A 26,222-nucleotide genomic window follows, 5' to 3' on the forward strand; every position below is an offset into this window, starting at 1 on the left:
ATGGCTATCAGCTCTTCTGGTCGTCTGTGCATGGTTGCAGCGGAAAGGCTATACAGCTGCTGACTGACATCACAACATTGCGTGTGTTTAAGGATGTTTATTACCAAAAAGCGCTGCATTATAAACACAGAATTCATATTTTCTAGTAAAAGAGATGCCCATTCCTGCACTGCCCATTTCTTCTCAATAATTCCTCTGCTTCCTTAATTTTATTAAGAATCTAAATTTCTGACGGGGGCTTGTCTCCTCAGCTTCCTGAAATCTACACATGTATGTCTGCTTTATCGCTGCCTTTTTGCCTTTACCAACCAGTTCGTGAGAGGAGACAGGCATGCTCCTTCTGCTGCAGAATTTGAATCACTGCCACAAGTGTAGGCTCGATTCTTCAGCATCTTATGCCAAAAATGCTTTCTGTTGAACATGCCTCAGCTGTTAGTGGAGGCTTTAGGTGTGACTGCATGCTTGCCTTGCCTTTCAAATGCGAAATAATACATTCCTAGGTAAGAAGAATTATTTAAGGGCTTGGCATTTTACCACCAAACTCTCATCAGTCAAAATGAATTCATGACAATTTGCACTGTTTAACAAAAAAAGGGCACGTTTTTTGGTTTTTTTTTACATTTCTGCAGCAGAGGTGCTTATTTCTATCCATGGCTGAGGGGGGGGAAAAGAAGGCAGTGAATTTTTGTGAGAAACGATTAAAATGGGACATAATTACATATCACAGAGAGTACAGCCAAACAAGGAGGAGGCCATTCCAACACACACACACATACTCACACATACACACACGTACACACACGTACGTACATGCGCAGGGCATCATCCACCCACAAACACAAAGAACAATCAGCCCTCGGTGATAAATACCAGAGTCTCTTCCTTGCAAGTTTCACACTGCTCTAAATGAGTATTCTGGTTGGACAAGTGCAGCTCTGAACAAGGATTACTGAGAAGCAGTAAGTGACTGTCGTTTTCTTTGCTTTGTGTAGATGTGATCGTATTTAATATCAGACTGATTAAGATTTTTCTTGGAGATTCTGTGGCCGACGCATTTTCTGCATCTTGCAGGTGTTTCAATATGTTAATTTTGTACCTTATTAGAGAAATATTGAATGGTCAAAATGAAAGTAATATGTCACTCAGTGTTCATGTTTTTGTTTATTGTCTTATGTGCCCATTAAAAGCCTTTTTAATAGAAGATAGGCAGCTTTTAAAAAATCTGTATGATTCCAAAAATGTAAGCAGTGTCATTTTAACAAAGCAAACACTGGCGCATTTCATGTATACACTCAGTATTGGGTCAGTTTTATTTTATTAAACTTAAATTAATTCAAGATAAATGCCCCATATCTTAATGCTTTCTTATAGTTCTTTCTGTTTTTTTATGCTATAGAAGAACAGATAGATGTATTTCATTAAGAAGTGAATTAATCAAATTAAAATGTTTTATGTCATAGTGCAGTGCTGTTTTCTGTTGAATATGATTTTATTCAGCTACCGTTATTCCAGTTTTTAGCACTGGTCTGTTTAATAGATTTTAAAATGGCTGGATATCAGAGGTATCAAGCAGTACTACAGTGTTAGCCGCTCTAGAATAAACTTTAAATGACTGTAAATGTGTGGTGGTTGTTTTCACGCTCTCCTCCATGACACAGATGAGGCATCAGGTGTGGGAGAGGTCTGACGAGGTGTGCGTGGGCCTGTAGCGTGACCGGCACAGAGCCAAAACATGAGGACCATCCTGCCTGTGTGTGGAGGCAGTGATGCCGGGGAACCCCGCAGCCTCCGCAGCAGGGTTGGCAGGATGAAGAGGCTGCTTTGGCTGAGGCAGAGTCAGTGCATGGGCGTTCACATGAACACGGAGCCTGGAGTGTGGCTAAGGAGTTTCCAGTTTTTGGACACCGATGGACAGTGTGAGGTGAGTTTGGAGTTTTGTAGCAATGTTGAGAAAAGGCTGGTGTCACGCTCAGCTTTATGCAATAGTGGGGTGCTATTCTTGGTGCACTGTCAACAACTGTGTTTTACATTTTCATCTAAATAGTTCAGGTGAACCTCCTGAAAGTCAATAGTGAAACTAACCCAAAACATCAGTAACCCCAGTTCAAAAATGCCGTTTATTTTCTGAATAGAAAACACAAGGTATGATTTCTATATAATATGACTCACTAGAACATTACATGAAATATAATCTATAATATTATTACATTTTGAGATTTATATGCCTTTATTCAACTTTTATTTGACTGAGATTTGGATTGTAAGCAATAGTAAACAAAACCAGTACACAACATAAATAAATGAATTACCTATAACATTTGTTAGATTCTGCAATCACAAAGTTGCACTGAGCTGTAAAAGCACTTACAGTCCATTATTGCTAAAGAGTCCTGTGTAGTGGCAAGGCCCTGCCAGCCCTGCCAGTTTATGTAATAACCCACAGCTGATAAAAACAATGATCTGCAAGACTTTTCATTAATGATTAACTGTTAAGATAGTTCACACCATTTAGCAAAATATGTTTTAGAAAAGCACCGTTCACTCTCAGGAGACTTAAGTTTCTCCATATTCTTTGTTTTGTGTAACCAGCAAAATATATTCAATTTCTAGAGAAGAAAGGAAGTTATTTATGCAAAGACTGATCCATCAGTTTCAAACTGGAATTAATTATTTTTCATTAAAGGTTCATTTTTCTTTGAATCATTGTGAAACATTAATAGAAGTTGCCTGTTACAGGTTCCTATATCTCAGGTTAATGTTGCCAACAACCAAACCTAATATTCTTTCTAACTATCATGGATGACTGGGATAAAACTGGAAAACAAGAACTTACTGATATCTAAGAAAGAAGTCAAATATAATAGTTTTAAACTGATTACTTAAAAATCCTGTGTCCTGTGTGTGTGCGTGTGTGTGTGTGTTCATGGGTGGGGTGAGTTCAGCTATTGTCCCGTTGTTTTTACAGTCATGACGTCATCACTAACAATAGCCTTTTAGTAAAACTAAGGAAGAACTATAGTGCATTAGACTCTCCAGAAAATATATCACATTTCAGACCAAAGAAAAAGCCTTTTGATCATGCGTGTTTTTCAAAGTAGTCATCGTTAACTGTTTGTAGGCTGGGTTTTACTTGTTGCCTGCCTGCCATCACATCACCATTTATTGTGTCTAATTAGAAGTAATTGAGGTCTCCCCTTCCTCTGTTTCTCCACATTTTTGTTTAGCCTCTTTCGAAATAGAGGGTGGCTTTGTGAGAGTGAATGAGAGTGAAACTCATTAGGCAAACAAAAAGCTCATTCTTCCTTTTGGGCTTAATGATCAATGACAGAAGCCTGACTGAAGATGCTCCATCCGCTCAGCTTGTGTTTTGCTCATTTGTCAGTTTGTCTCCAAATTCATATGAAAGAATTTCTTTGGTTTTAATACGTAGATGCCTATCGCTGTTTTGTACCTTTTCTTTTTAAATCGCACACATATTTTTAGAACTACGACCTGTCTTTGTGGTATGTCACCGCGCCTTTAACACGACATTAAGCTCTTGGGGAAAAACTGTCCTGACTGGATTCTTTTATGGTGTGACTGCATTGTTTCTAGTTTTTTCACACTGGCCTAGAATTAGCTTTGCATTTGCAAGATCAATCTTCCCTTAACATTTTCCAAAAACAAAAAAATAATATTTCCTCAAAGAAGATGAAGCAAGTGGAAAGCACTTGGGCCTGTTTAAAAGGAGCGTTTATGTCTATTTACAGCGCTGTATCTACTGGAGTCTATATGATTCACAGTTCAAAACAATCCCTGTTTATCTCGAATTGGATGCCTTTATTGTCAAGAAAACAAAAAAATAAGAAAAGGAAAATAAAAATATATACACATTCTTATATATGAATACATATGCATACACACCTACATATACGTAGGTGGCCAACAAGAAGTCATCATTTGGTGGGAGGCTTCCATTAAATAATTACTGCAGCGATTAACATTCTTTGGGTGGGAACTGGTTAGTTAACCCTGACTGATGCAGTGACTAACTTTTTAAACATTTTTTAAAAATATTTTAAAACCACAATTTCAGAAGCTGCCTCCTGTTGTCGTGGAAGAGATGATCGTCTGTTTCAGAAGTGTCCGATTTTAAGCCTGCATCAATCAGAAAACCAAACAGACCATAAAATAAACTGTAGAGCTCATAGCAAACTAAATGGATTGGGGGTAAACAGCTGTTTAGCTTTAAGAAAACCGCTTATCAGTGAGGCTGTTTGGCAAGGAAAGACTTTCACTTTGCTAGGGACTGGACTCTGGAGCAACAGAAAGGTCAAACGGTCAGATGACTCCACATTTATCCTGTTCCAGTGTGACTGGCCCATTAGGATAAGAACTGAGCTGAATGAGGTTTTCCCCCTTATGAATAGCATCTGCTGTACAAGCCTGTGGGGGCAGTATTATGATGTGTTTGCTTCGGTTAGTCAGGTCTTTAATATTAAATCAACCCTGCCTGAATATAGTGTCTTTGGGACATGCTGGAGAAGACTTTAGACAGTGGTCTGACTCCTGCATCATCAGTACAAGATCTTGGCAAAACACTTAATGCACGTCTAGAAAATAATAAATGTTGTGGCATTTTGTAATGCTTTTCAAAACACTGAAATCTAAAAGGTCCCCAATTAAATAGAGTGTGAGGTTTTGGCCAGACATAAACACAAATCTACATGTACACACAGATATATTCATGTATAAACAACAGAAAGTAAAATCCCCAGAGTAAATTGTAGTAGTAGTATTTCAGTAAAACAGTATAGGATGAGGAGAAGTTCTTTCACATGATTAGGAAGTGTTAAATGCTGTTTCTTAGTCTCGCCCTGATTGGATGGTCCTCTACAGTTTTATTTGCTCTACAATTAAGGCCACCCAGACTTTGAGACAGAGGTTCACAAACTTCTTCTGACATGCCCCCAAAACTGTTAACTTCCCACATAGCACAATTTTTTATCCATCATTAAATGATGATAAAAAGTTTCCTCCTTTTCATTAGGCTGTTCCCTTTAGGGGCTGTCGCAATAGATCATGTGCGTCCATCTCAAAATATTTCTTGTAACCGTGCATCAGAATCCAATATATGTCAAGACATACTGAAAAAGATGATAGTTAAGGAAATTAAGGTTTCATCAAGTCCATCTTTTACTATTTATACCATGGCCAGCAGATGTCACAGTAGTTGCCGATTATCATTGTTTTATGAGTTTTATGTGATATAAATTTGAACATTTCTAAATACTTACTTATACTTATTAGTTATTTAAAAACATATAGCTATGACTCACTATTACCACACATATTGTAAGCCGTCACATTGCATTATGTGTCTGGTACTAACACTCAAATGGCACTGTGGAGTCAAGCTTCCCATTCTAGGAAGGGTGCTGGACCATAACAACATCATGGTGGCTTCAGTGAGGGAGGTGAGGCTAAATTTATGACCAGCAAACATGCCAAACCCATGACAAAATGTGATATCTCTGACACTAGAAGTCACAGACTTCACCTGTAATGGCTGTGCTGGGTTCGTCTAAACTCTTTTAAAGAGTCAAACTCACATCAGTGATAGAATATGAAATCGTTACAGAGGTTTCATGCAAAAACAAGTTGGTTTTTAAGACCATTCTTACTCCACTTTATTTCTCATGAAAATATAAATAAAATAATATTTTTATCCGACATGTGTGCTTTGGAGACTTGGAAACTCAGACAGCAAACTCTATATGGTTGGAGAAATAAATATAGAACAATTTAATACCATTCGGGTAATTATGTCTTTGTGACTCTCCGTGGTTTATTTTACTTGAGTGGCTTTCAGTTTTAAAAAGTAGCCAGACAGACGGATAGATGGGGTCCTTACTTCCTGATGTCACACGTAAACAGCAGTGATCATATTACTCTGCTGATGCTGCTGTGATAACAGCGCTGGAAACCTTTACAGTATTGCCAGTATCAGTAACAAATTTCCAGTCACAACCTCAGGCTTAACATATGCACGATAGCGTCTGATGCTATTTATTTGGCTAATCTTATTGGTTGTTTGTGTTGAGCCGGCCCACACCTGTTTATTAGCTCCGCCCACCGAAATAACTTCTATTCGTTTTACCCGACCAGGCGTCATTCTAGTTAAGCGACAGTTTGGAAAGTTGTGCTCGCGTATCTTTGTATTTATTTATTATTTTTTTAAAGAGACATTTTCGCTATATTATTTATGAAGGATGAAAGTGTCAGGTTTACTTCAGACTCAAGCCAAGTGTCGAAGACCGTGATTGAATCCTTAAAAATCCACTGCCACGAGAGTTTACACACAGAAGGACTTATTTACCCCAAGAGCAGGATAAAGATGGGAAAATGGCACTTATCCATGGTAGGTCAAATGAACGATCTTCTTTCTGGCATGCATTAGTTATAAGTTAACACATGAATCTGACTGCAGCTTTTTCATTCTTGGTTGTTTTCATTTGTTGTCAGCTTCATGTGAACTTAATCGTGATTCTATGGTGTGCAGGGAAAATATAAAAGTTTCATTCACTGTTGAGTATGCGCTGGTGTCACAATGCTTTGCACACTGGTTTCTGTCATGTGGTGTCAGGTATTTTAAAGAGTGCTCTGCTCCTATTGTCATGCATGCACAAAATAACGCTTGTTTACCAGCAGGATCAGCGAGCCTCATTTCAGGTCTGTGAGTATTAGAAGATGAGGTGACACCCAGATCTCATGGCAAGTTTGAGATTGTTTGCCTGTGGGGTTTGGAACCCAGTTACTGTCTAATGTCTGTGGCTTTGTAAAACACCATCTATTTGGAGTTATAGTTATTAGTTTGAAGGGCTGCTGGATCAGTTTAAGCTAGATCAAATAAGTATTGTTGTCTTTTCTGCATTTATAATTATTTGTGCTTTAAGAGTTGCTCTGCAGTTTCACTGCCTGATCTCACATGTCTTCCATAGCTTATATAATTAATAATTCAGCTGATCAGTGGTCTGTTTAAATTCCTTTTAAAGTAAGAGTGGTAAATTTTTATGCTCTTAAAAATCATCATTGTTGTTTGACTGTCAAAGATGTTATAATGTTGTTGTTTGTCATTAATATGACTAAATTACAAAATTCCAATCTAGAGACATCTGGAGTTTTCTCCGATCTGATGTTAAAATAAGTTTTAAGTTAATCTTTCCATTACAAAATGTCATAATTTTGTGTCACACGTAAAAATAAACCAATGGCCCGTTTTTTTCCCCTATTACATCTGACTATTTCTCTAAAGTTTTGGAGGAGGAAATATGAGGTTGTATCTAACTAAGACTTTCAAATTCCTCATCAAATTGTAGTCAACTGTGTCAGGTGCAATGAATCATCCCCATGTTTTTTGGCATAAACAAATACGTCAGTAAAACAAAATTTTCTGTCATTGGTCACTAGGTGTGTGTGTATGTGCGTATGTCATCAGTGAGTTTAACGAAGCAGAGTTCGATCTTTTTAAATAAAATCATGGAATTTGTTAAGTTAATTTTGAAACAATCATCTGCGTATTCCAAGGCTTTAAACAAATTTAGATCACATTTTTTTATTCTCTCTTATACACTGAATGAATTCTGGGGGCTCTGCAGAATCACAAAGACCAGAGCAGAACACAGGAAGAAATTTCATGTGCTAGGTCCAGATTTGTCAGATCATTACCTGAATTTTCTCCTGCAGGACCCGGTTCAGGAGTGGGGCGAAGAGGAGGAGGACGGGGCAGTGTTTGGGATCACGCTACGCAGGGAGCCTGTGCCGACCTCGACCATGGGAGAGCTTCCAATGAGCTTCGTCCAGTACCACACGGTGAAGGTGCGCAGGCTGAAGGCAGCTACCCTGGAGCGTCTGGTTACCCATCTACTGGACCCTGAGAAAAGGGAGTCCGACTTCATCCAAGTGTTCCTCTCCACCTACAGGGCCTTCACCTCCACCAGCACCCTCATTGAGCTGCTGTTTCAGAGGTGAGATTTTGTAGACTTGTGTTAACAGAAAGCATGAGGGTGCTGTCAGCTGGTGTGTAAGCCCGTATATGAGATAATTTTGCTGCTTGATTTAACATGTATAAATGTACACAGCTGGAGTCAGATGAAGGCCTTAATTTTTTGTGAAATGGACCATTTGAAAGACGAAATCAGTTAAGCCCTAATCATCGCTCCTTATCAGAAGCCACAGATAAGAAGGCTTTAATAATTGCCTTCTAACTTATTGACATTTATTTATTATTCCACTTTGTGCTGCTTTTAAAAAGGTCATCACTGCTTACAAATGAAAGTGGAGCGCATGCGTAATAACCAGGTTTACAACATGCCCAGTGCACAAATCAATTTCCAAAGGACAGAGCAGTTTAACAGCCTGTTTACATCGCCTCAGCAGGTTTCTATGACAGGTATTATCGTCATGAACTAAACAAAGCAGTCTCGAGCTTTATTCCATTGTGAAACGATCATGGCTACACCCTCCACACCCAGCAACTATTTACAGTTAACTTATTGATTTTGCCTCAGGAAATACCTTCAGGAATCTTTTGCAAAGTACATATTTCGGAGTTGTGTATACACCAATGTGTTAGGATGATAATAGAAATTATTCTATTCTCCTCCTAATTTCTATTAGGAGGAGAATAGGATGTTCTAAAGTTATAAAACAAACACAGCTCAAAGAAACTTTTATGTCTCTTTTCTTTCTAACTCAACTTTGCTAATTACATCATGTATGGATCTGTGACCACTAGTGTGGAGTTCATATATTATTTGTCAAACAGTCGCCCTCATGACTGCAGTGCTGGTGGCAAAAGATTTCCTGGGAAATTTCTTAGAAGCGATCACCATCAGAACAAACTCTGAATTGTGTTTTCCGTCTTTTGCCTTACAGGATTTTGTACAGGATGTGGCCTTTTGCTGCTGTTGTAAAACTTCTTAAAGAACTATATTTTAACTGCATAAGTTGGGTTGAATTAATTTACCCAGCTTACACAGTCTTTGACTTGCTCCTGTGCTGTGACCACTAAGGTTCTTAAAGTTCTGTTTTGTTCCCTGCTTTCATGCAATAAAGGCACAGGATCCTGTTATAAAACTTCCTGCACATGCGACAACGTGGCACCATTCTCCAGTTTTACTGCACGCATATCATTATTAAACACCATGGGGGGCATTTATCTGTTTACACTCTGTAACAAGGACACGGTGTGTCTGCAGGGAGTTAGAGTGTTGCAGGACATTTCCACAGGATGAACAGTTGTTAAGCTGCAACCCTGGGACTTTCCTTGTTTACAGGGTTTATTCTGTCATCATTCGCTCACTATGTTGTCCTTTTCTGTGGTGATAATACATAATCCTGTCTCCCTTGCCGATTACAGAAATGACTCGGTCACAAACCTGGATAACTCAGTGAACGCGAACAGGTGAGTACAAAAAACAGTTACAAGTTTGTTTGTTTTTTAGTTAATCTGTTGTAAATTATGCATGTGTTCCTCAGATATCATCAAGTCTCATGTAAACTAACCTTGTGGAGTAAAATTAACAATCAATCAGTAATCGTCATCTCCCATGAATCTCCTTTAGTACCTTGGTCCCAGTGATCCGGCTTTGGTTAGAGGAATACAGCGAAGACTTCAATGAGCCCCCTCAGTACCAGGCTCTCCGGACTTTGTGTGTCCACATGCAACATCGGCTCTGCTTCAGATGTTTGGTTCATCATGCAGAGGGCCTGCTCAAGAGGTTCCAGGAACAAGGTAAAAAAAACAAAAAACAGATACATAATGTGTGAATCAGTTTTTATCAGAAGAATTTAGTATAACCTGATGTTCAAGACCTTATATCAACAATAAATCATTTAATTTACAGGTCCAGATTAAGCTAATTACTTCTAATAATCTAATCTTGGCTATTTATCTAAAAGAAGGAAGCTACCTGTGAGATACTTGTTTCAATGACCTCATTGGTCTGTTGATTTTTACAAGGTCATTTTTGCAGCATCTGAAACAGTTCTCCTTATTTACAAATACCGCCGCGGGTTCACGAGTGTTTTCCTTCACGTGTGCATTGAGCTGCACGTTTTAATGTCATTTATGATTTGGCGTATTTGACAGATTGCGGCCAGCCTGCGTCAGAGCACAGCAGTGAATCACTGCAGCAGGTAGATGAAGCCGAGATGTCCACTAAGAATGAAGACAAATACAACTTTATGGACTTGCCCGTGAGGGAAGTGGCTGAGCAGCTGACCAGACTGGACGCTGTAGGTTTCGTTTTTATAAAAAATTGAAGTTCTGTGTTTCTCGGGTGATTGTGGGAGGGTTTTTTTTTTCTCATTAATTTTTTCCTGTCTTATGACAATTTTTTCCCCCAGGACCTGTTTGTCAAAGTGGAGCCCTTCCACTGCCTGGGCTGCGTCTGGTCCCAACGTGACAAAAAAGAAAACCGAAACCTGGCACCAACGGTCCGCGCCACCATCTCCCAGTTTAACGCTGTCACCAACAGTGTCATCACCTCACTCCTCTGCACATCCCCGCACCTCCCTTCCACTTCCTCCCCTGGCTTGTCACCTTCTTTGTCCTCTAACTTCCTGTACCCCTCCTCTGCTCCGAGCTCACCTTGCATCTTGCGCACCAGCCCCTGTCACAGAGCACGCGTCATCGAGCGGTGGATCGCTGTTGCACAGGTTTGCATCACAAAATATTTAGAGATTAACAAAAAGTTTCCATCCAAAAACAAAATGAGGACACAAGAAAGACACTAACAATCTTATTGTATCTGTGCAGGAGTGCAGAGAGCTGAAGAACTTCTCTTCTTTAAGGGCCATCCTTTCAGCCCTGCAATCCAACGCTGTGTATCGCCTCAAAAAGACATGGGCTGCTGTCAGCAGGTCAGCAAATATTTCATTTATATTACAGGGTTGTTTCACTCAAAAGAAGAATATACTACTGCAGGAAAAAGAAACGATCTTTATGTAATAAATATTTGGGGTTTTCAGGGAAAGCATGGCCACCTTTGACCACCTTTGTGAGACTTTTCCTGATGAGAACTGTGTGCTGACCAACAGGGAGATCCTGGTGGAGGTAACTACATGTATTTTCTACACATACACATGTGGGAGAACGTGGACCGAAGATGAGAGAAGAAAGCTGTTATTAGTACCAAGTGTTCTTGAAATAGGCAGAACTGTACTGCCTTCGGGGTATCTGTATCTTTAGCTCAGTCCTCAGAGAATCAAGGAATACAATAATGAATGCACTGCAGGAAGACATTACCAGGATTCTTCCTGGAATGTACAACAAGAGCCTTGTTTGACTTCTCATAAAACCTGCTTTACTTGTATATGTGCCTCTTGGGTCTGTAATTACAGCTGGATGATGATAAATGTAAACTGTGGTAAATTAAAACCTGACAAACAAACATGGACAGAGAAACACCTTTTAAAAACTAGCCTAGAGAGTGTACTGCTACTTAAAATTCCAGCCACGAATACCAATACAGTCACATGAATTCTCACACAGCTCCGTGATCACATTTTCAAACTAAAATGTTTCAAAGGAGGTCCTTAATCATTTCATAGAGAAGCTTCATAGAGAAGTCCTGTCAAGTGGCCTGTTATTGTTCATTAATTACTTTCTCCTTTTTGATGGTTGAGTCACATATTCTTCTGAATTTAATTCACAAGTCTAAAGGTGTGTCCAGTTCACTTACCACTTTGCTTTTTGTTCTGAGAGCCTTTCCCTGTGGAAAGAAACTGATACGAGTGTGTATTCAATGATACTGCTTTTATCAGTGACAAAGAGAAGCCCATTGTTCTTAGCTGACACTAATAAAACTGCAAATAAAAGTTACTCCCTGGGCATTTGTCCTACTCAGTGGTTATTAATATGTTGAGTGCACATGTCTAACACTCGTTTGCAAGTTTTAAACACATTTGTTCTTCAGAAGTACCCTCCCACAGCACCCTGTTAGGAGGCCCTCAACCCTGACAGGAAGAATTATATAACATGCCTACTTTGTTTTCATCTCACATTACAAACCTGAATTTCCATTTTCCTGTAGGATGGGACTCACCCACACAGCAGTGGCATGTCGGCTGATAAATCACCCCGGCTCTGCTCGGAGTCCAGGCAGATGGTAAGAGGATACTCATCATCATTTCTGGTTCCTCAATTTTAGATTTCACCTAAAAAAAAAAAGTGAATCTGTCAACTAAGCAGGCTGGTAAAACTAAAAGAAAGAAGTCATTTTCCCCCCCATCATCAATTTAGCTTCCTTAAATATCACTTGTTCTCAATTTCTAGATATGTTGCTAAGTTCCACTTCTTGTTTAATAGAAATATATTTAATGGAAATTTTAAATGCACTGACAGCTCACACAAATGTTTGCATGTATGGAAAGATGCATACACCCAAGAGGTGTGTGTAGCATTTCCCACGTCCATTTGTTTACTCAGTCTGGGTGTGGCTGTGTGTAAAATGTTTTATACCCCCATAGTCATGATGTCTATATACTGAGATGCTCTTCTCTCTGCTGTTTTGTTTCTGTGCCTGCTTACGTATTAAATATCATTTTCCCTGGTTTCCTTCTGCTCTGCTCACCACCGTCTTAAAATCTCACTAGTTTTTTTTTCTGCTCATTTTGCGGGGATGTTCTCAGTCTTAAATAATGGATTTGGCTTTTTTGTGCTTAGAACTACAGCAGTGGTGTGGTACCATACCTGGGCACTTACCTGACAGTCCTCACCATGCTGGACACAGCGTTGAACGACACAGTGGACGTGAGTTCTTTATTTGTTTGCCTTTATGGCACTTCAGTGGATCTATTATCCAATATAACTCAGGTTGTTTATTTTTCCCTCTTTTGTTCACAGGGTGGCCTCATAAACTTTGAGAAACGCAGACGGGTAGGTGTCGCCTCCTAGTGGTGTCTTGCATAAATTACTGACAGATTTCTATATGCCGCCTTGTTCTTTCTGTTCTATATTTTAACCTCTGCTGTATTTTATTGTTTCCTTTATAGGAATTTGAGATTCTTTCTCAGATTAGGCAGCTTCAAGCTTCTTGTTCCCACTACCGTTTTCCAGTCAACCCTCGTATCGCCGCCTGGCTGCAGACGCACACGCTGCTCACAGACCAGGAGAGGTGAGAATCACATAAAACCCCTTCATATACATTATGAAGTAGGTTTTGGTGAAGTCCATCATGCCTTATTTTATTTGTTTTTGTCTGTTGTAGCTATGAACTGTCTCGTGGACTGGAGCCTCCAGCTGACCTCTGCCCCAGCTCTCCCAACACATGGAGCAGTTATCTGCTCACAAGGAAGCTCGCCGCGTAAGTTTAAAGTCTGTCGGTTTATTTTTAGGTGCTTTAGAGGTTACAATTTTAGTTAATTGAACATTATTTAGTTAAGGTGGGTGTTCATTTCTGACTCCATAACTTTAGAATGTCATCCTTATTTATCTTACACACGACCAGTCAGTCGCTTTAATGCCTCTCTCTGTAAAACAGCTTTCTTCCGATTGGCTGTTCCTCTTAAATAGAAGGTTTTTTAAAAAAGCAGGTGGAGGAGGCTTCATGGGAGCCAAGAGCAGAACAAGAGATCTGAGCATGTAGATCAGTCTGCAGTCTGAGATTTTGGCTCACAGAGATCACTTGTATATACTTTGGCCTCATGATTTGAAGTGTTGGTCATGTTTAACATGAGTATCTACTTTTGCTACACTATAAATATGACACAAAATTAGGAAAATCATAATAGCCACTCTTTAAATTCTGTTTATAGCTTTTTGAGTCAGTTGAATGAAAGCTGTAAGTGTTAAAGTGCTCAGAAGTGCTCAACTCAAATTGCATTTGCAGGTTGAGAACATCTGTCGACACTCCTGTCAGGAAGACCCACGCTGACCAGATCAGTGTGTCGTCTTCTGGCTCGAGCGGTTCAGACATGGAGGACCTGTCTGTGCCTCAGCTCTCCCCCCTCAGACTGAAACTAAAGGTATGAAACCTCCACACTCCTGTATATAGTCAGACAGTATAACGGTTACCAGGGACAAATGTTGTATTCATATTCTTTCCTCGTCTCTCTCCCCTCAGTCGTTCTCGGGCTCCCTTCACAACGTCACAGAAGGCACCTCCTCCGGGTCCTCCTCCCCATCCCTGTCTAGATCCTCCTGCAGCTCCTCACATCCAGACCTCACATCCCCCTCCCTGGTGCTAAACCCAGACCCATCGTCCTCATCATCATCCAGCTGCTCTCCTCGGGCGCTGCCTGTTTACAACAAACAGGTTTCTGACTCGTGTATCATCAGAGTCAGTGTGGAGTGTGTCAGCAATGGAAACGTCTATAAGAGCATAGTGGTACGTCTGGTGATCTGGTATATCTGCTCTTTAAAGGTCAGCCAGAATGTTTTTGGCAAACTTTGTTCTAAAATAAGAAATTAGAAGAGTAGTGTCGGGATTACATGATGAACTTTCTTGTCCCCCTTTGTGTTGACGGAAAAAGTTAGGTGTGTTTTTAGCTTCCTTTTAAGGTGACAGTTCAGCGCAACGTTCAAATTTCAAATGCATCAATGCGGATGTGAAGTGTTGACTCTGTTATTTCCTCTCCAGCTGACCAGTCAGGAGCACACACCTCAGGTGATTCAGAGAGCTCTTGAAAAGCACAACATGGAGGACTTCAGTTGCAGTGACTTCGGCCTCTACCAGGTGCTCAAAAATGGAAAAGGTGAATATCTCTGCTTCACACTTCAATTCAAACAGTCTAAACATTTGAGTGCTGGTGTAACCTGCTCAGAACAGAATGAACCTTTATCAGTGAGGACTTTCAAACTGTGTGTCTCCTCTGCTTTTAGCTGTTTGCAAAAACACAAGAGTATGTTCTAAAAAGTAAATAAATCATGAAATGTGACCTTAAACTGTGCACTGCATTAACTAGATAAACGATATACCAATATTTAATCTCTGAAAGCAGGAAACATTTTCACTTGTGCAATGATATGTTTCACCATCAGTCTGCAGCTTTCCATAAATTAAAATGCAAATCAGCCTCAGCACAAGATGACATATATATATTCTAACTCCTGCTCTTGTAATATTTTAATAGCTTTTAATTTCTTAAATAGACTTGAAGGGCAGACATTATTGGAAATTTGTTTCTGCATTAGTCTTGCAAATGGAGAAAACTAAATGGTACTTTACTTCTCTTCTTGCCACAGAGCTCCAGATACCTGACAAAGCCAACGTGTTTTATGCAATGTGCCCCACTGCCAACTATGACTTTGTCCTGCGCCAGCGCTGGAGGAGCCACGGGAGAAATTTTGGCTCTTCAACCAGCCCTGGAGCTCTGCCCAGGTGCCGCCGTGGAAGGTGAAAAGTATTTGGTCTGAATGAAAGGATCGAAGGACACTTTTTTTAGAGCGAGAGTGGAGCTGTTTATCTGCACCAACCACTTCAAGACACATCTGTGGCTGTTTGCATCTACTTATCAAGATGAGATTGTTACTATGTAGCAGCAGACGAGAGCAGAGATTCCCAGACTTCGACTGAAACATAACCCGGAGAAGTTCTCATCGAAGCTTAATATTCATCAGGAGCAGCACTGGAACAAAAGCGATCCTGTGCTCCTTGAAAAAGTTTGAAGGAAATGTTCAGATATACATAAGACTGAATGCAGAGAATAACCTGAGTAACAAAAAGTGCAATCTCACCAAGGATTGGTGCCACGAAGAACTCTTCAGCTTTCACCGCAGGAGATGACACATATCAGCATCAGCTGGTCTTACAAAGCAGTCCTGTGTCATGACCCAAAATTAACTTGCTGTGCGGCTTCTGTCTGTGACCAGTTTAGCACACATGACACTTTTCTCTCAGCCTGTTCGGCTGCGTGAGCAACAGGGGCTGCTGTCTTTCACAAACCCGGCAGAACAAATGGAAGAACAGTGAGTCAGGATGATTAAATATGAGATGTTCGCTCTCAGATGATGAGCACAGATTCCCAAACAGATCGAGGTTGAATTTTACTCATGCTGAGTGCATTGGATGGAGTGAAGCTCTGTTTAGACCAACACCTACTGACCCTGATGTGGACGTGTCTGCAACAAGTATTCATTTGTTTTGTAGTAAATGATTTCAATATTTTAATGTAACTTAATGAAATCTCGTCATTTAAAATTATTTATAGTGTTTCAGTATTCAGCTTTTAGAGCTACGGTGATGTAGTAAAAACGTGTCTGTATGTTTTTTCATGTTTTCTAGTCTTTGATGAAGTGCTGTAGAAATCATGTTAACATTTAGTTCTCATAAGCTCAACTCAGTTTTGTATCTGTTTGATCGAAGAAAGCTATTTCTCTTTTCTTTTTCTATGTTTCTTTTTTAATTTGCTACGGTGAAATGAAGGACTCTTTTTAAGTAAGATAATATGCACATTATGTATGTTTATATAGTCTGTGGCCTTGCCTGGATTGTGGCATTTGTTTTAAGTTTTAATGCTTACATGGGACATCACACAGATCATTTTCCCCTACCCAAACTGTTATTCAGGTGCCGCTTATGGTCACTAATGTCTGTAATCTGGGGTAATTATAGACCACCAGGCCTACTATAATAAGTCAGTTTGCATGCATCACTGTGCATGAAATTAATCTGAAAAATGGTTCTCGTATGTGAAAATAAGGATGAACTAGCATGTGAATTAAATTAGCAGGTTAGAGCTACTCTGTGAGGCTAATCCTCCTGAAAACTACCAGCCAGATGTTTTTATGCATCTAAGATGAAAATTTAAGTCAAGTTCAAAAGTGTTCAGTCACTGAACGACATAAAATATTTTTTGTTTTGTTTTTTAGCTTTTGCACACTGGTGGGTTGTTTTTTGCAGGATTTTGCATCACCCATTCATTTTAAAGCTTCTATGATCTGGTTTAAAAAAAATCAAGTGAAAAGTTGGTAGCAAAAGGAGTGGCAGCTGCATTAAATGAAGGAAATGAATTAGCAGGTTTTCATCTTTGTTTGTTTTTTTGCACATCAGAAGTTCGGTATGAACATTTTTTAAACACTTTATTTCAGCAGATTCTTTATTTAAGTTTCATCTAAGCATTTGCTCATAATAACTGATGTTAAATGTTTAGTAATAAAATGATTTTTGTCATAGTGACACTGTAATCAGTTGTTTTAATTTATTCCATTTTTAATGGTGTGACTTCCTTGAACACAGAAGAAATGATACACTCGTCCATCCATCCATCCATCCATCCATCCATCCATCCTCATCCGCTTTGTCCGGGGCCGGGTCGCGGGGGCAGCAGCCTAAGCAAAGAGGCCCAGACCTCCCTCTCCCCAGCCACCTCCTCCAGCTTATCCGGGGGAATACCAAGGCGTTCCCAGGCCAGCCGAGAGATATAATCTCTCCAGCGTGTCCTGGGTCTGCCCCGGGGCCTCCTCCCGGTGGGACATGCCTGGAACACCTCACCCAGGAGGTGCCCAGGGGGCATCCTTGTCAGATGCCCGAACCACCTCAGCTGGCTCCTTTCGATGTGGAGCAGCAGCTGCTCTACTCTGAGCCCCTCCCGGATGGCCGAACTTCTCACCCTATCTCTAAGGGAGAGGCCAGCCACCCTTCGGAGGAAGCTCATTTCTGCCGCTTGTATCCGCGATCTCGTTCTTTCGGTCACTACCCACAGCTCGTGGCCATAGGTGAGGGTAGGGACGTAGATCGACCGGTAAATTGAGAGCTTCGCTTTTACACTCAGCTCCCTCTTCACCACGACGGACCGGTGCAGCGTCCGCATTACTGCAGCTGCAGCCCCAATCCGTCTGTCGATCTCCGGCTCCCTTCTCCCATCACTCGCGAACAAGACCCCAAGATACTTGAACTCCGCCACTTGGGGCAGGAACTCATCCCCGACCCGGAGTGGGCACTCCACCCTTTTCCGGCTGAGAACCATGGCCTCAGATTTGGAGGTGCTGATCCTCATTCCCGCTGCTTCACACTCGGCTGCGAACCGTTCCAGTGCGAGCTGGAGGCCCTCACCCGATGAAGCCAACAGAACCACATCATCTGCAAAAATCAGAGATGAGATTCTGAGGCCACCAAAGTGAAAGCCCTCCGTCACTTGGCTGCGCCTAGAAATCCTGTCCATAAAAATTATGAACAGAACCGGAGACAAAGGGCAGCCCTGGCGGAGCCCATCACCCACCGGGAACGAGTCCGACTTATTGCCGGCAATGCAAACCAAGCTCTTGCAACGGTTGTATAGGGATCGAATGGCCCGTAGCAATGGGCCAGACACCCCACATTCCCGCAACACCTCCCACAGGACACCCCGAGGGACACGGTCGAATGCCTTCTCCAAGTCCACAAAACACATGTAGACTGGTTGGGCAAACTCCCATGCACCCTCAAGTATCCTGGAGAGGATAAAGAGCTGGTCCAGTGTTCCGCGACCAGGACGAAAACCGCATTGTTCCTCCTGTATCCGAGGTTCGACTAACGGACGAACTCTCCTTTCCAGCACCCTGGCATAGACTTTGGTGAGGGACCAAACAAAGAGCGATTCATAAGACCCTTATGAAAAGGAAACTGAGGGAACAGTTTACCCTGCCCGGGATAGGGTTACCGGGGCCTCGCCCTGGAGCCAGGCCCGGGGAGGGTGCCCGAGGGCGAGCGTCTGGTGGCCGGGCCTTAGTCCATGGGGCCCGGCCGGGCACAGCCCGAAGAGGAGACATGGGCCCATCCTCCCGCAGGCCCACCACCCGCAGGAGGCGCCATAGGGGTCGGGTGCATTGTGTGCCGGGTGGCGGCCAGGAGCGGAGGCCCTGGCGGACTGACCCCCGGCTGCCAAGACTGGCAATAGGGACATGATACACTCGTATCAGACTTTATTCACGGCAGAGAGAATTTGGTCCATATTGAAATGACGACGTCACGCAGTTACTGTAGATTTCCCGTTTCACCGCTTCTCACAGGTGTTATATTGGATTGAGATCTGGTGACTGTGGAGGCCATGAACTAATAGTCATCTTCAAGAAATCAGTTGGAGATGATCAGTTGGAGCTTCATGATGTGGCACATTATCCAGCTCACAGGAGCCACGTGTGGATAGGCACACTGTGATCAAAAAGAGATAGATATCGTCAGCAGTAATACTCAGCTAGGCTGTGGCATTTAAACGATGTGCAACTGAACAAAGAGGCGAGAAGTGTGCCAAGAAAATATTGTCCACACCATTAAACCACCACCACTGGCCAAAACCAATGGCAAAAGGTAGGAAAGAGCCATGTTTTCAAGTTGTTCACAGCACATTCTGGCCTTCCATCGGGCTGTTGCAGCAAAAATCAAGTGTTGCAGGAATTGCTGTCTTGTGTGTGACTGGGTGCAGTAAGGAGTGTATGTAATGTGTGTGTGAGCATGCGCGTGAAGGAAACGCGGGGAGCGAAAGAGGAAAAAGGGAGTGAGAGAGTGTGTCATGGGTAGAGGGCGACCGGGAGCAGCGTTCTAACGGGCTACAGGCTATGCAGTGTGTTTCCAAAGTGTGCAGTACTGTTATTAAAGCCTCATCTCTTCAGTACTCTCCGGTGCCTCGGCTGATTTCTGTCTGCCTCACTACTCCACAGAAGTGAAGGGAGTTAACCCCGAAGGAGGACAAACTTCGGCCCTGGAGGAAGCATCTCCCCTCGTGTCTCCCGACCACGGTCAGGGGACTGACGGCGAGGAATGGTTAACACTGGCGACCACGAAGGGACCCTCTCACGTTGTTAAAGAAGTGGTGAGCACAGAGAAAAACCGACAGGCTAAAGCGGCTAACGATAAAGCCGAGTGACTGTAATTACAAGTGTATTAGCCCGCAGCTAAGCTAACTCGCGATGGCCGCTGCTCGCCATTCTCGTGAAAAGTACGGACTTGAGACCAATTACTCCAACCCGTTCATATCGCTGACCAGTGTCTCCGAGGGTGCCGCGAGCATTAGGGAAGCTAACAGAGACAGAGCTGTGACTAAATGTGAACATATGAACCCATTCCTGTGTGCCGAAAGTTGTGCTAACACACACGCTAATGGAGAGTGTGTATTCGCGCCGCCCGATGGTCCTGCCCGGCCGCAGTTTTCCCGCACGAATCCCTTCGTTGATGCTGAATGCCGCAGCTACGGCCGTGAGAGAAACACAGGCAGCAGCATGAACTATTATCCAGCTCCTACTCCCCAAATGAAAATCCACTATCCAGACTCAAACCCATTTTCCTCCGCTCACATGGACAGTTTTGTACACAGCACACCGGCTCAGTTTAACGCAATGTTAAATACACCCATGCAATGTATGCCTTCCAGTAGCCTTAATGAAGCCATAAGCTATGGGGAAATCACTGCACAGCATAAACCCCGCTCGAAACCAGGCAAGACCCGCTGTGTGCCCCGTCAGCCCCCATCTGACAGTGAAGAGGACGGTGACACTAGAGAGAGAGTCCCCACCCTACGTCCGGGCCAATATGACGGCACCACACCGTGGAAGGAATTTCTGCACAGGTTTGAGAGCTGCGCTGAAGCCAACTATTGGTCAGAAAAAACAATGACAACTCAGCTTAAATTCTGCCTAGTTGGAGCAGCAGGGGCCATTATCCACAGAAATCCCCGCTCATCCAAATGGGATTACCGCCGCCTGGTGGACGAACTGGAAACTGCATATGGCCCTTCTTCTGACCATGCAGCTGCTGTTGCTGTAGAACTGAGGCAGCGAGTGCGTAAACCTGGTGAGGCCCTGCATGTTTTCAGAGATGACATTTATGGGAAAGTGGCTGTTGCATATGGTAATAGAGCAGAGATTGAACAAGACTCTATAGCTGTTGAAGTTTTCACCAATGGGCTGGGTGATGCAGAAATAGTACAGAAGTTGCTAGAGAGGCACCCAGCCACACTTGCCTGCGCATACGAAATAGCCCACCCACACGAAACCACTAAAAGGGCTGCATCTTATGTAACCAGTGCCATGCAGCAAGGAGCCCGTAACGCAGCTGAACGCCGGCCCCGAGCTGCCGTCGTCAGAGAAAAAGACAGAGATGAGACTGTTGCTGAGCATGCACCTGCAGCTAGCCCCTCACCGAATCGTTTTGTCCCACACACACCCTCGACAACACCGAACAATCACAGAAATTTTAAAAGGAGTGGGGTTCGCTGCCATAACTGTCAAGGTTGGGGCCATGTCCAAAAGCAGTGCCCTTCTCCTCACAAAACCACCAAGGCCTTAACATTGAACAGTAGCCCTTGGGACAGCCCAAAACCCACTGTGCTCCACCTTAAGTGCCAAAGCCAAGAAATGAGTATCCCCATGCGCCTCTACGAAGTGGAGGTATGTGCTGTTTTGGACAGTGGAGCCCGGAGGAGCGTGCTGCCGCTGCCCTACTACAACTCCATCCACCCAGACGTGAGACCACCACTACAGCCCTCAGTTGTTGAGACCTTGCTTGGTGTGGGACCTGGGGATGTGCCGGTGCTAGGTGAAGCCCAGATACCTGTCAATATCAACAATCGACAGGTGGATGTTGATTTCTTGGTGGCAGATATAGCAGGAAATGAGGTGCTGCTTGGGCATCCCTTCCTCACTCAAGCTGAAGCACGTCTTGATTTTGGCAAACGCCGCATCATCCTTTTCGGTGAAGAGGTGCTCTACTACCAAACCGAAGCCAGTACAAAGTCACACGCAGTGAGAATAGCTAGAACTGTGGTGGTGGAACCGGGGCAAGAGTATATGGTGAAAGGCAACGTGCATCCTGGTGCAGCAGCTCGAGGTGACATGATGCTTAGTCCCACCAAAGGTTTTGTTGAGAAGCACAAAGTACTTATCGCCAGAGTCCTAGTCAACGCACAGCCTTCTAAAGCTGTCCCACTTCGCCTTTTTAACCTTGGCAATAAAGCAGTAACAATTAAGGCGGGATCCATTGCCGGGCTCCTCCAGCCAGCTGAGGCCGTGGAACCCTCCATGGTCTCCCCAGCTGCAGACTCTCTGACCAGCCCTCCTGTGGTTCCTCTGCACCTGCAGGAGCTCTATGCCCAGAGCTCCACAGACCTCAATGACTATGAACAGCTCCAACTGAAACGCTTGCTTTGCACTTATGGACATGTGTTTTCTACAGGGCCTGCTGACCTGGGCCGAACCAGCCTTGTGCAGCATGACATCATAACCCGTCCTGGTGCCCCAGTCAAACAAAATCCACGAAGAATGGCAGGGGAAAAGCAGCAAAATGCTGATCAGCAGATCTACGACAGTCTACAGAGCGGTCTCGCCCAACGCAGCTGCAGCAGCTGGGCCTCGCCCATCGTTATGGTGCGTAAGAAAGATGGGACATACCGTCTCTGCATTGACTACAGGGCTCTCAACGACCGCACCATAACAGACGCCTACCCACTGCCCCGCATCCAGGACACGCTGGACACACTCTCAACTGCCAGATGGTTCAGCACATTAGACCTCGCATCTGGCTACTGGCAGGTTGAGCTGACGCCTAGAGCACGCAGGGCCGCCGCTTTCTGCACTAGGACAGGCCTCTTTGAGTGGAACGTCATGCCATTTGGACTATGCAATGCCCCGGCAACGTTCCAGCGGCTGATGGACCGCGTCCTGGCTGGCATGCAGTGGGAGACCTGCCTGGTCTACTTGGACGACATCATCGTGCTGGCTAAGGACGTGTCGGGGATGCTGCAACGGCTTGGCCAGGTATTCTATAGACTTCAACAAGCTAACTTGAAACTGAAACCTGCCAAATGCTGCCTCTTTCGCCGCGAAGTTGCTTATCTTGGCCATGTGGTATCCGAGCATGGTGTGGCTACCGACCCCAGCAAAGTTCAAAAGGTTCAGATGTGGCCCACACCTACGTCCATCCAGGAGGTCAGACGCTTCATCGGCCTGGCCTCATATTACCGCCGGTTTGTGAAAGATTTTGCCTCTATAGCCGAACCCCTGCACAACCTGACCAAGAAGAATGCACATTTTCAGTGGCATGCTGAGCACCAAGCAGCTTTCGACAAGCTGAAGTGTCGACTCACCTCTGCCCCTGTTCTTGGCTATCCACTTGACCATGGAGAAATGACACTAGACACTGATGCCAGCGACACTGGCATCGGCGCGGTGCTGTCACAGATGCAACAGGGCGTGGAACGTGTGCTGGCATATGGCAGTCGTAAGCTATCAAGAACTGAACAAAACTACTGCACCACACGACGTGAACTACTAGCCGTCGTGGATTTCACGTCCCACTTTCGCCAGTATCTCCTTGGACGGCCTTTCAAAGTGCGCACAGACCACAGCAGTCTACGGTGGCTAACAAAAATGAAAGAGCCAGAGGGACAATTAGCTCGATGGCTCGAGAAGCTTGCCGAGTACAACTTTGAGATCATCCACCGTCCAGGTCGAGTGCACACCAATGCTGATAGCCTCTCCAGAAGACCCTGTCGCCAGTCTTGTCCATGCAGAGTGCAGGACCCCCCCAAGCATCTCGGGGGGACCAGTCATCAGGCAGTTCAATGCGAGTTGGACTCTGACACCAGCTCCCTGTTGCTGAGTCCGGTGAGGGTGGAGGGACAACCAGCTACTACAGCGGTGTGTCTAGTGGGGGTAAGTCATAACACCACCACACCAGAAACAAAGACTTTAGACCAAACTGCTCTTACAAAGTCAGACATTTTATGTCAAAACACTTCTATCAACACAGACATCTCAGAACAGACAATTCACACTAGAACAGACATATCACACCAGAACATGTCCACTAATACACACACTGTAAAGCTGACTGAGAAAGTATATGTGGCTAAAACCCTTGATACTGCTTCTCTGTTTCATGGTTGGACCATGGGGGAGCTGAGCCAAGCCCAGGACGCTGATGCAGACATTGCACCCATACGCGCCTGGATGGAGGCCAGCAGTGAGCGCCCCCCATGGACTATTGTTTCACCATGCAGCCCAGCAACTAAGACATACTGGGCTCAATGGAAACGGCTCTACTTCAGAGATGGAGTTCTGGTCCGTCGCTTCTACTGCCTTGACGAGACCCAGTTCTATCCCCAAATCGTACTGCCACGTAAGCTACAACCAGAAGTGATGGGCCAGATGCACGAAGGGCCAGTGGGTGGACATTTTGGTGTCGAGAGGACTGTGGCCAGACTACGAACCCGATTCTATTGGTATCACATGAGGGAAGACGTCGCTCTTTGGTGCCGTACTTGTACCAGCTGTGCATCCAGGGCCCGACCCCAGAAGACACCGCAAGCTCCGATGGGAACTGTCCGGGTAGGAGCCCCAATGGAGCGCGTTGCGCTGGACATTATGGGACCACTGAATGAGACAGAGCGCAGAAACCGATATGTGCTTGTGATACAAGACTACTTTACAAAGTGGACTGAAGCCTTTCCTATCCCAGATGAACGGGCTGCAACCGTTGCCGAGGTCGTTGCGTCTGAGTGGGTGTGCCGCTACGGGATACCTCAAGCACTACACAGTGATCAGGGACGCAATTTTGAATCTGATGTGTTCCAAGGGGTGTGCAGTTTGTTTGGCATAGATAAGACTCATACAACGCCATTCCGACCCCAGTCAGATGGCCAGGTTGAACGTTTCAATGCCACTCTCCAGAAGATCCTGGCCTCCACAGCAGAGCGTTGTCATTGGGACTGGGACCTGATGATCCCGTACGCTGTTATGGCCTACAGGGCGACCAAACACAGTGCTACAGGTTTCACCCCGAACTTCATGATGTTTGGCCGAGAACTGAGTGAGCCAGTGGACCTTGTCGCAGGTCTACCTCCTGATCCAGGCAACCAACCCTCAGTTCCAGAGTATGTGCAGCAAATGCGTGAGCGGCTGGAGCTGGCCCACCTCATCGCCAGGGAAGCCCTGGGTGAGTCAGTCAAGCGCGCAAAAAGGCAATATGACAAGAACTGTTGCCACACACAGTATAAGACTGGAGATCCTGTGTGGTATCTCATCAAAGGAACACGTCACGTCAAGAACAAGGTCAGAAAGTTCCTCCCATCGTATGAAGGACCATTCTTTGTCCTGGGACAATTGGATGACCTAGTTTATCGGATCCAGAAGAACCCAAGGTCTAAAGTGAAAGTTGTCCACCATGACCAGCTAAAGCATTATCGCTGCCGCGAGCCACTGGACAATACCTGGGTCCTTGATCAGGCTCATCAGTGGTCCCCTACAGAGGTCCCACCACCAGCTTTAGAAGATGACCCAGCAGACCGTGATCTGGGTCTGCACAGTCTGTTCTCTACTGCAACTGGCAATGGCCCCAGCTCCTCTCAGCCTTCTGTCTCAGTTGCAGCTGATCCCGCTCTGGTTGTGGTTGTCCCATCGTCCCCTTCCCATGTAGACCATGAGAATGGTGGGGGTGTGGTGGGTGAGCCAGACCACCCGGGCCAGCAGTTTCAGCGACCAACTCGTCGGCGCAGAGCTCCAGACCGGTATGGAGTGTGGATCACTTAACTTGGTTTACCTACCATGGACAGTTCCAAGTAGGACTGAAGATTCGGTTCAAGTTTAAATCGTTTCAGCCTCCTATACTGTTAGCTACAATGGTTTAAAAGAGTTATATTTTTTTTTCATTGTTCCAGTGTTTACATATTTTTTTAAAAAAGTATCTGAAGGACCTACGGGGTTATCTACATGCACTTATCCATTTGTATTTGTGCCTTCCTAGATGCTAGGATACGTTGGTTATTCCCGGTCGCCATGTAATAGTTACAATTGTGTAATTTCTTTTCTACTTAACAGCACTTGAAATGCTTTATTTTGCACATGTATGTACACCTTACTTGAGCCAACCTCTTTGTCACTGAAGTGCACTCGTTGATACTATACCTCACCTTATATGCGGTAATGGCTAACACTTTTATCTCCTGTGGGCTCCAAGTGGTAAAGGGGATTGTGTACCAGTTTTATGCATTACAATGCTGGAGTGGAATTATTGTTTAATTGCCATCCAGAGTGGGGGTAGTGTTGCAGGAATTGCTGTCTTGTGTGTGACTGGGTGCAGTAAGGAGTGTATGTAATGTGTGTGTGAGCATGCGCGTGAAGGAAACGCGGGGAGCGAAAGAGGAAAAAGGGAGTGAGAGAGTGTGTCATGGGTAGAGGGCGACCGGGAGCAGCGTTCTAACGGGCTACAGGCTATGCAGTGTGTTTCCAAAGTGTGCAGTACTGTTATTAAAGCCTCATCTCTTCAGTA

General features: G+C 44.1%; 2 protein-coding genes across 3 annotated transcripts; both read left to right on the forward strand.

Moving 5' to 3' along the window:
- The first annotated feature begins 602 nt into the window (after nucleotides 1-602).
- Nucleotides 603-17,162, forward strand: LOC113023708 (ral guanine nucleotide dissociation stimulator-like 1). 2 transcript variants are annotated; one of them, XM_026170008.2, is made up of 18 exons: nucleotides 603-959; nucleotides 1,659-1,921; nucleotides 7,726-8,006; nucleotides 9,401-9,445; nucleotides 9,606-9,775; nucleotides 10,133-10,278; nucleotides 10,390-10,701; nucleotides 10,802-10,905; nucleotides 11,014-11,098; nucleotides 12,078-12,152; nucleotides 12,710-12,796; nucleotides 12,890-12,922; nucleotides 13,039-13,160; nucleotides 13,254-13,349; nucleotides 13,875-14,010; nucleotides 14,109-14,372; nucleotides 14,625-14,739; nucleotides 15,230-17,162. In XM_026170008.2, exons 2-18 carry the CDS (start codon nucleotides 1,733-1,735, stop codon nucleotides 15,382-15,384), a joined length of 2,415 nt encoding a protein of 804 aa, XP_026025793.1. In that variant the 5' UTR covers nucleotides 603-959; nucleotides 1,659-1,732; the 3' UTR covers nucleotides 15,385-17,162. The 2 variants fall into 2 exon arrangements, with proteins under 2 accessions (XP_026025793.1, XP_026025794.1); XM_026170009.2 differs by lacking the exons at nucleotides 603-959; nucleotides 1,659-1,921 and adding an exon at nucleotides 6,156-6,400.
- Nucleotides 17,163-19,870: 2,708 nt separating this feature from the next.
- Nucleotides 19,871-26,222, forward strand: LOC113021785 (uncharacterized). The gene has a single exon (XM_026166503.2). The coding sequence runs from the start codon at nucleotides 19,871-19,873 to the stop codon at nucleotides 25,481-25,483; it is 5,613 nt and encodes a 1,870-aa protein (XP_026022288.2). The 3' UTR covers nucleotides 25,484-26,222.

This window comes from Astatotilapia calliptera, chromosome 6, assembly GCF_964374335.1.
Source record: "Astatotilapia calliptera chromosome 6, fAstCal68.1, whole genome shotgun sequence".
In the NCBI taxonomy this organism is placed as follows: Eukaryota; Metazoa; Chordata; class Actinopteri; order Cichliformes; family Cichlidae; genus Astatotilapia; species Astatotilapia calliptera.

Bases quoted from the DNA above. Each gene is read 5' to 3' on its own strand.
- LOC113023708 (XM_026170008.2), top strand. From the start codon at position 1,733: ATGAGGACCATCCTGCCTGTGTGTGGAGGCAGTGATGCCGGGGAACCC. The intron at 9,446-9,605 runs GTGAGTACAAAA...AATCTCCTTTAG, and splicing joins AACTCAGTGAACGCGAACAG to TACCTTGGTCCCAGTGATCC. The intron at 12,153-12,709 runs GTAAGAGGATAC...TTTTGTGCTTAG, and splicing joins GCTCGGAGTCCAGGCAGATG to AACTACAGCAGTGGTGTGGT.
- LOC113021785 (XM_026166503.2), top strand. From the start codon at position 19,871: ATGGCCGCTGCTCGCCATTCTCGTGAAAAGTACGGACTTGAGACCAAT.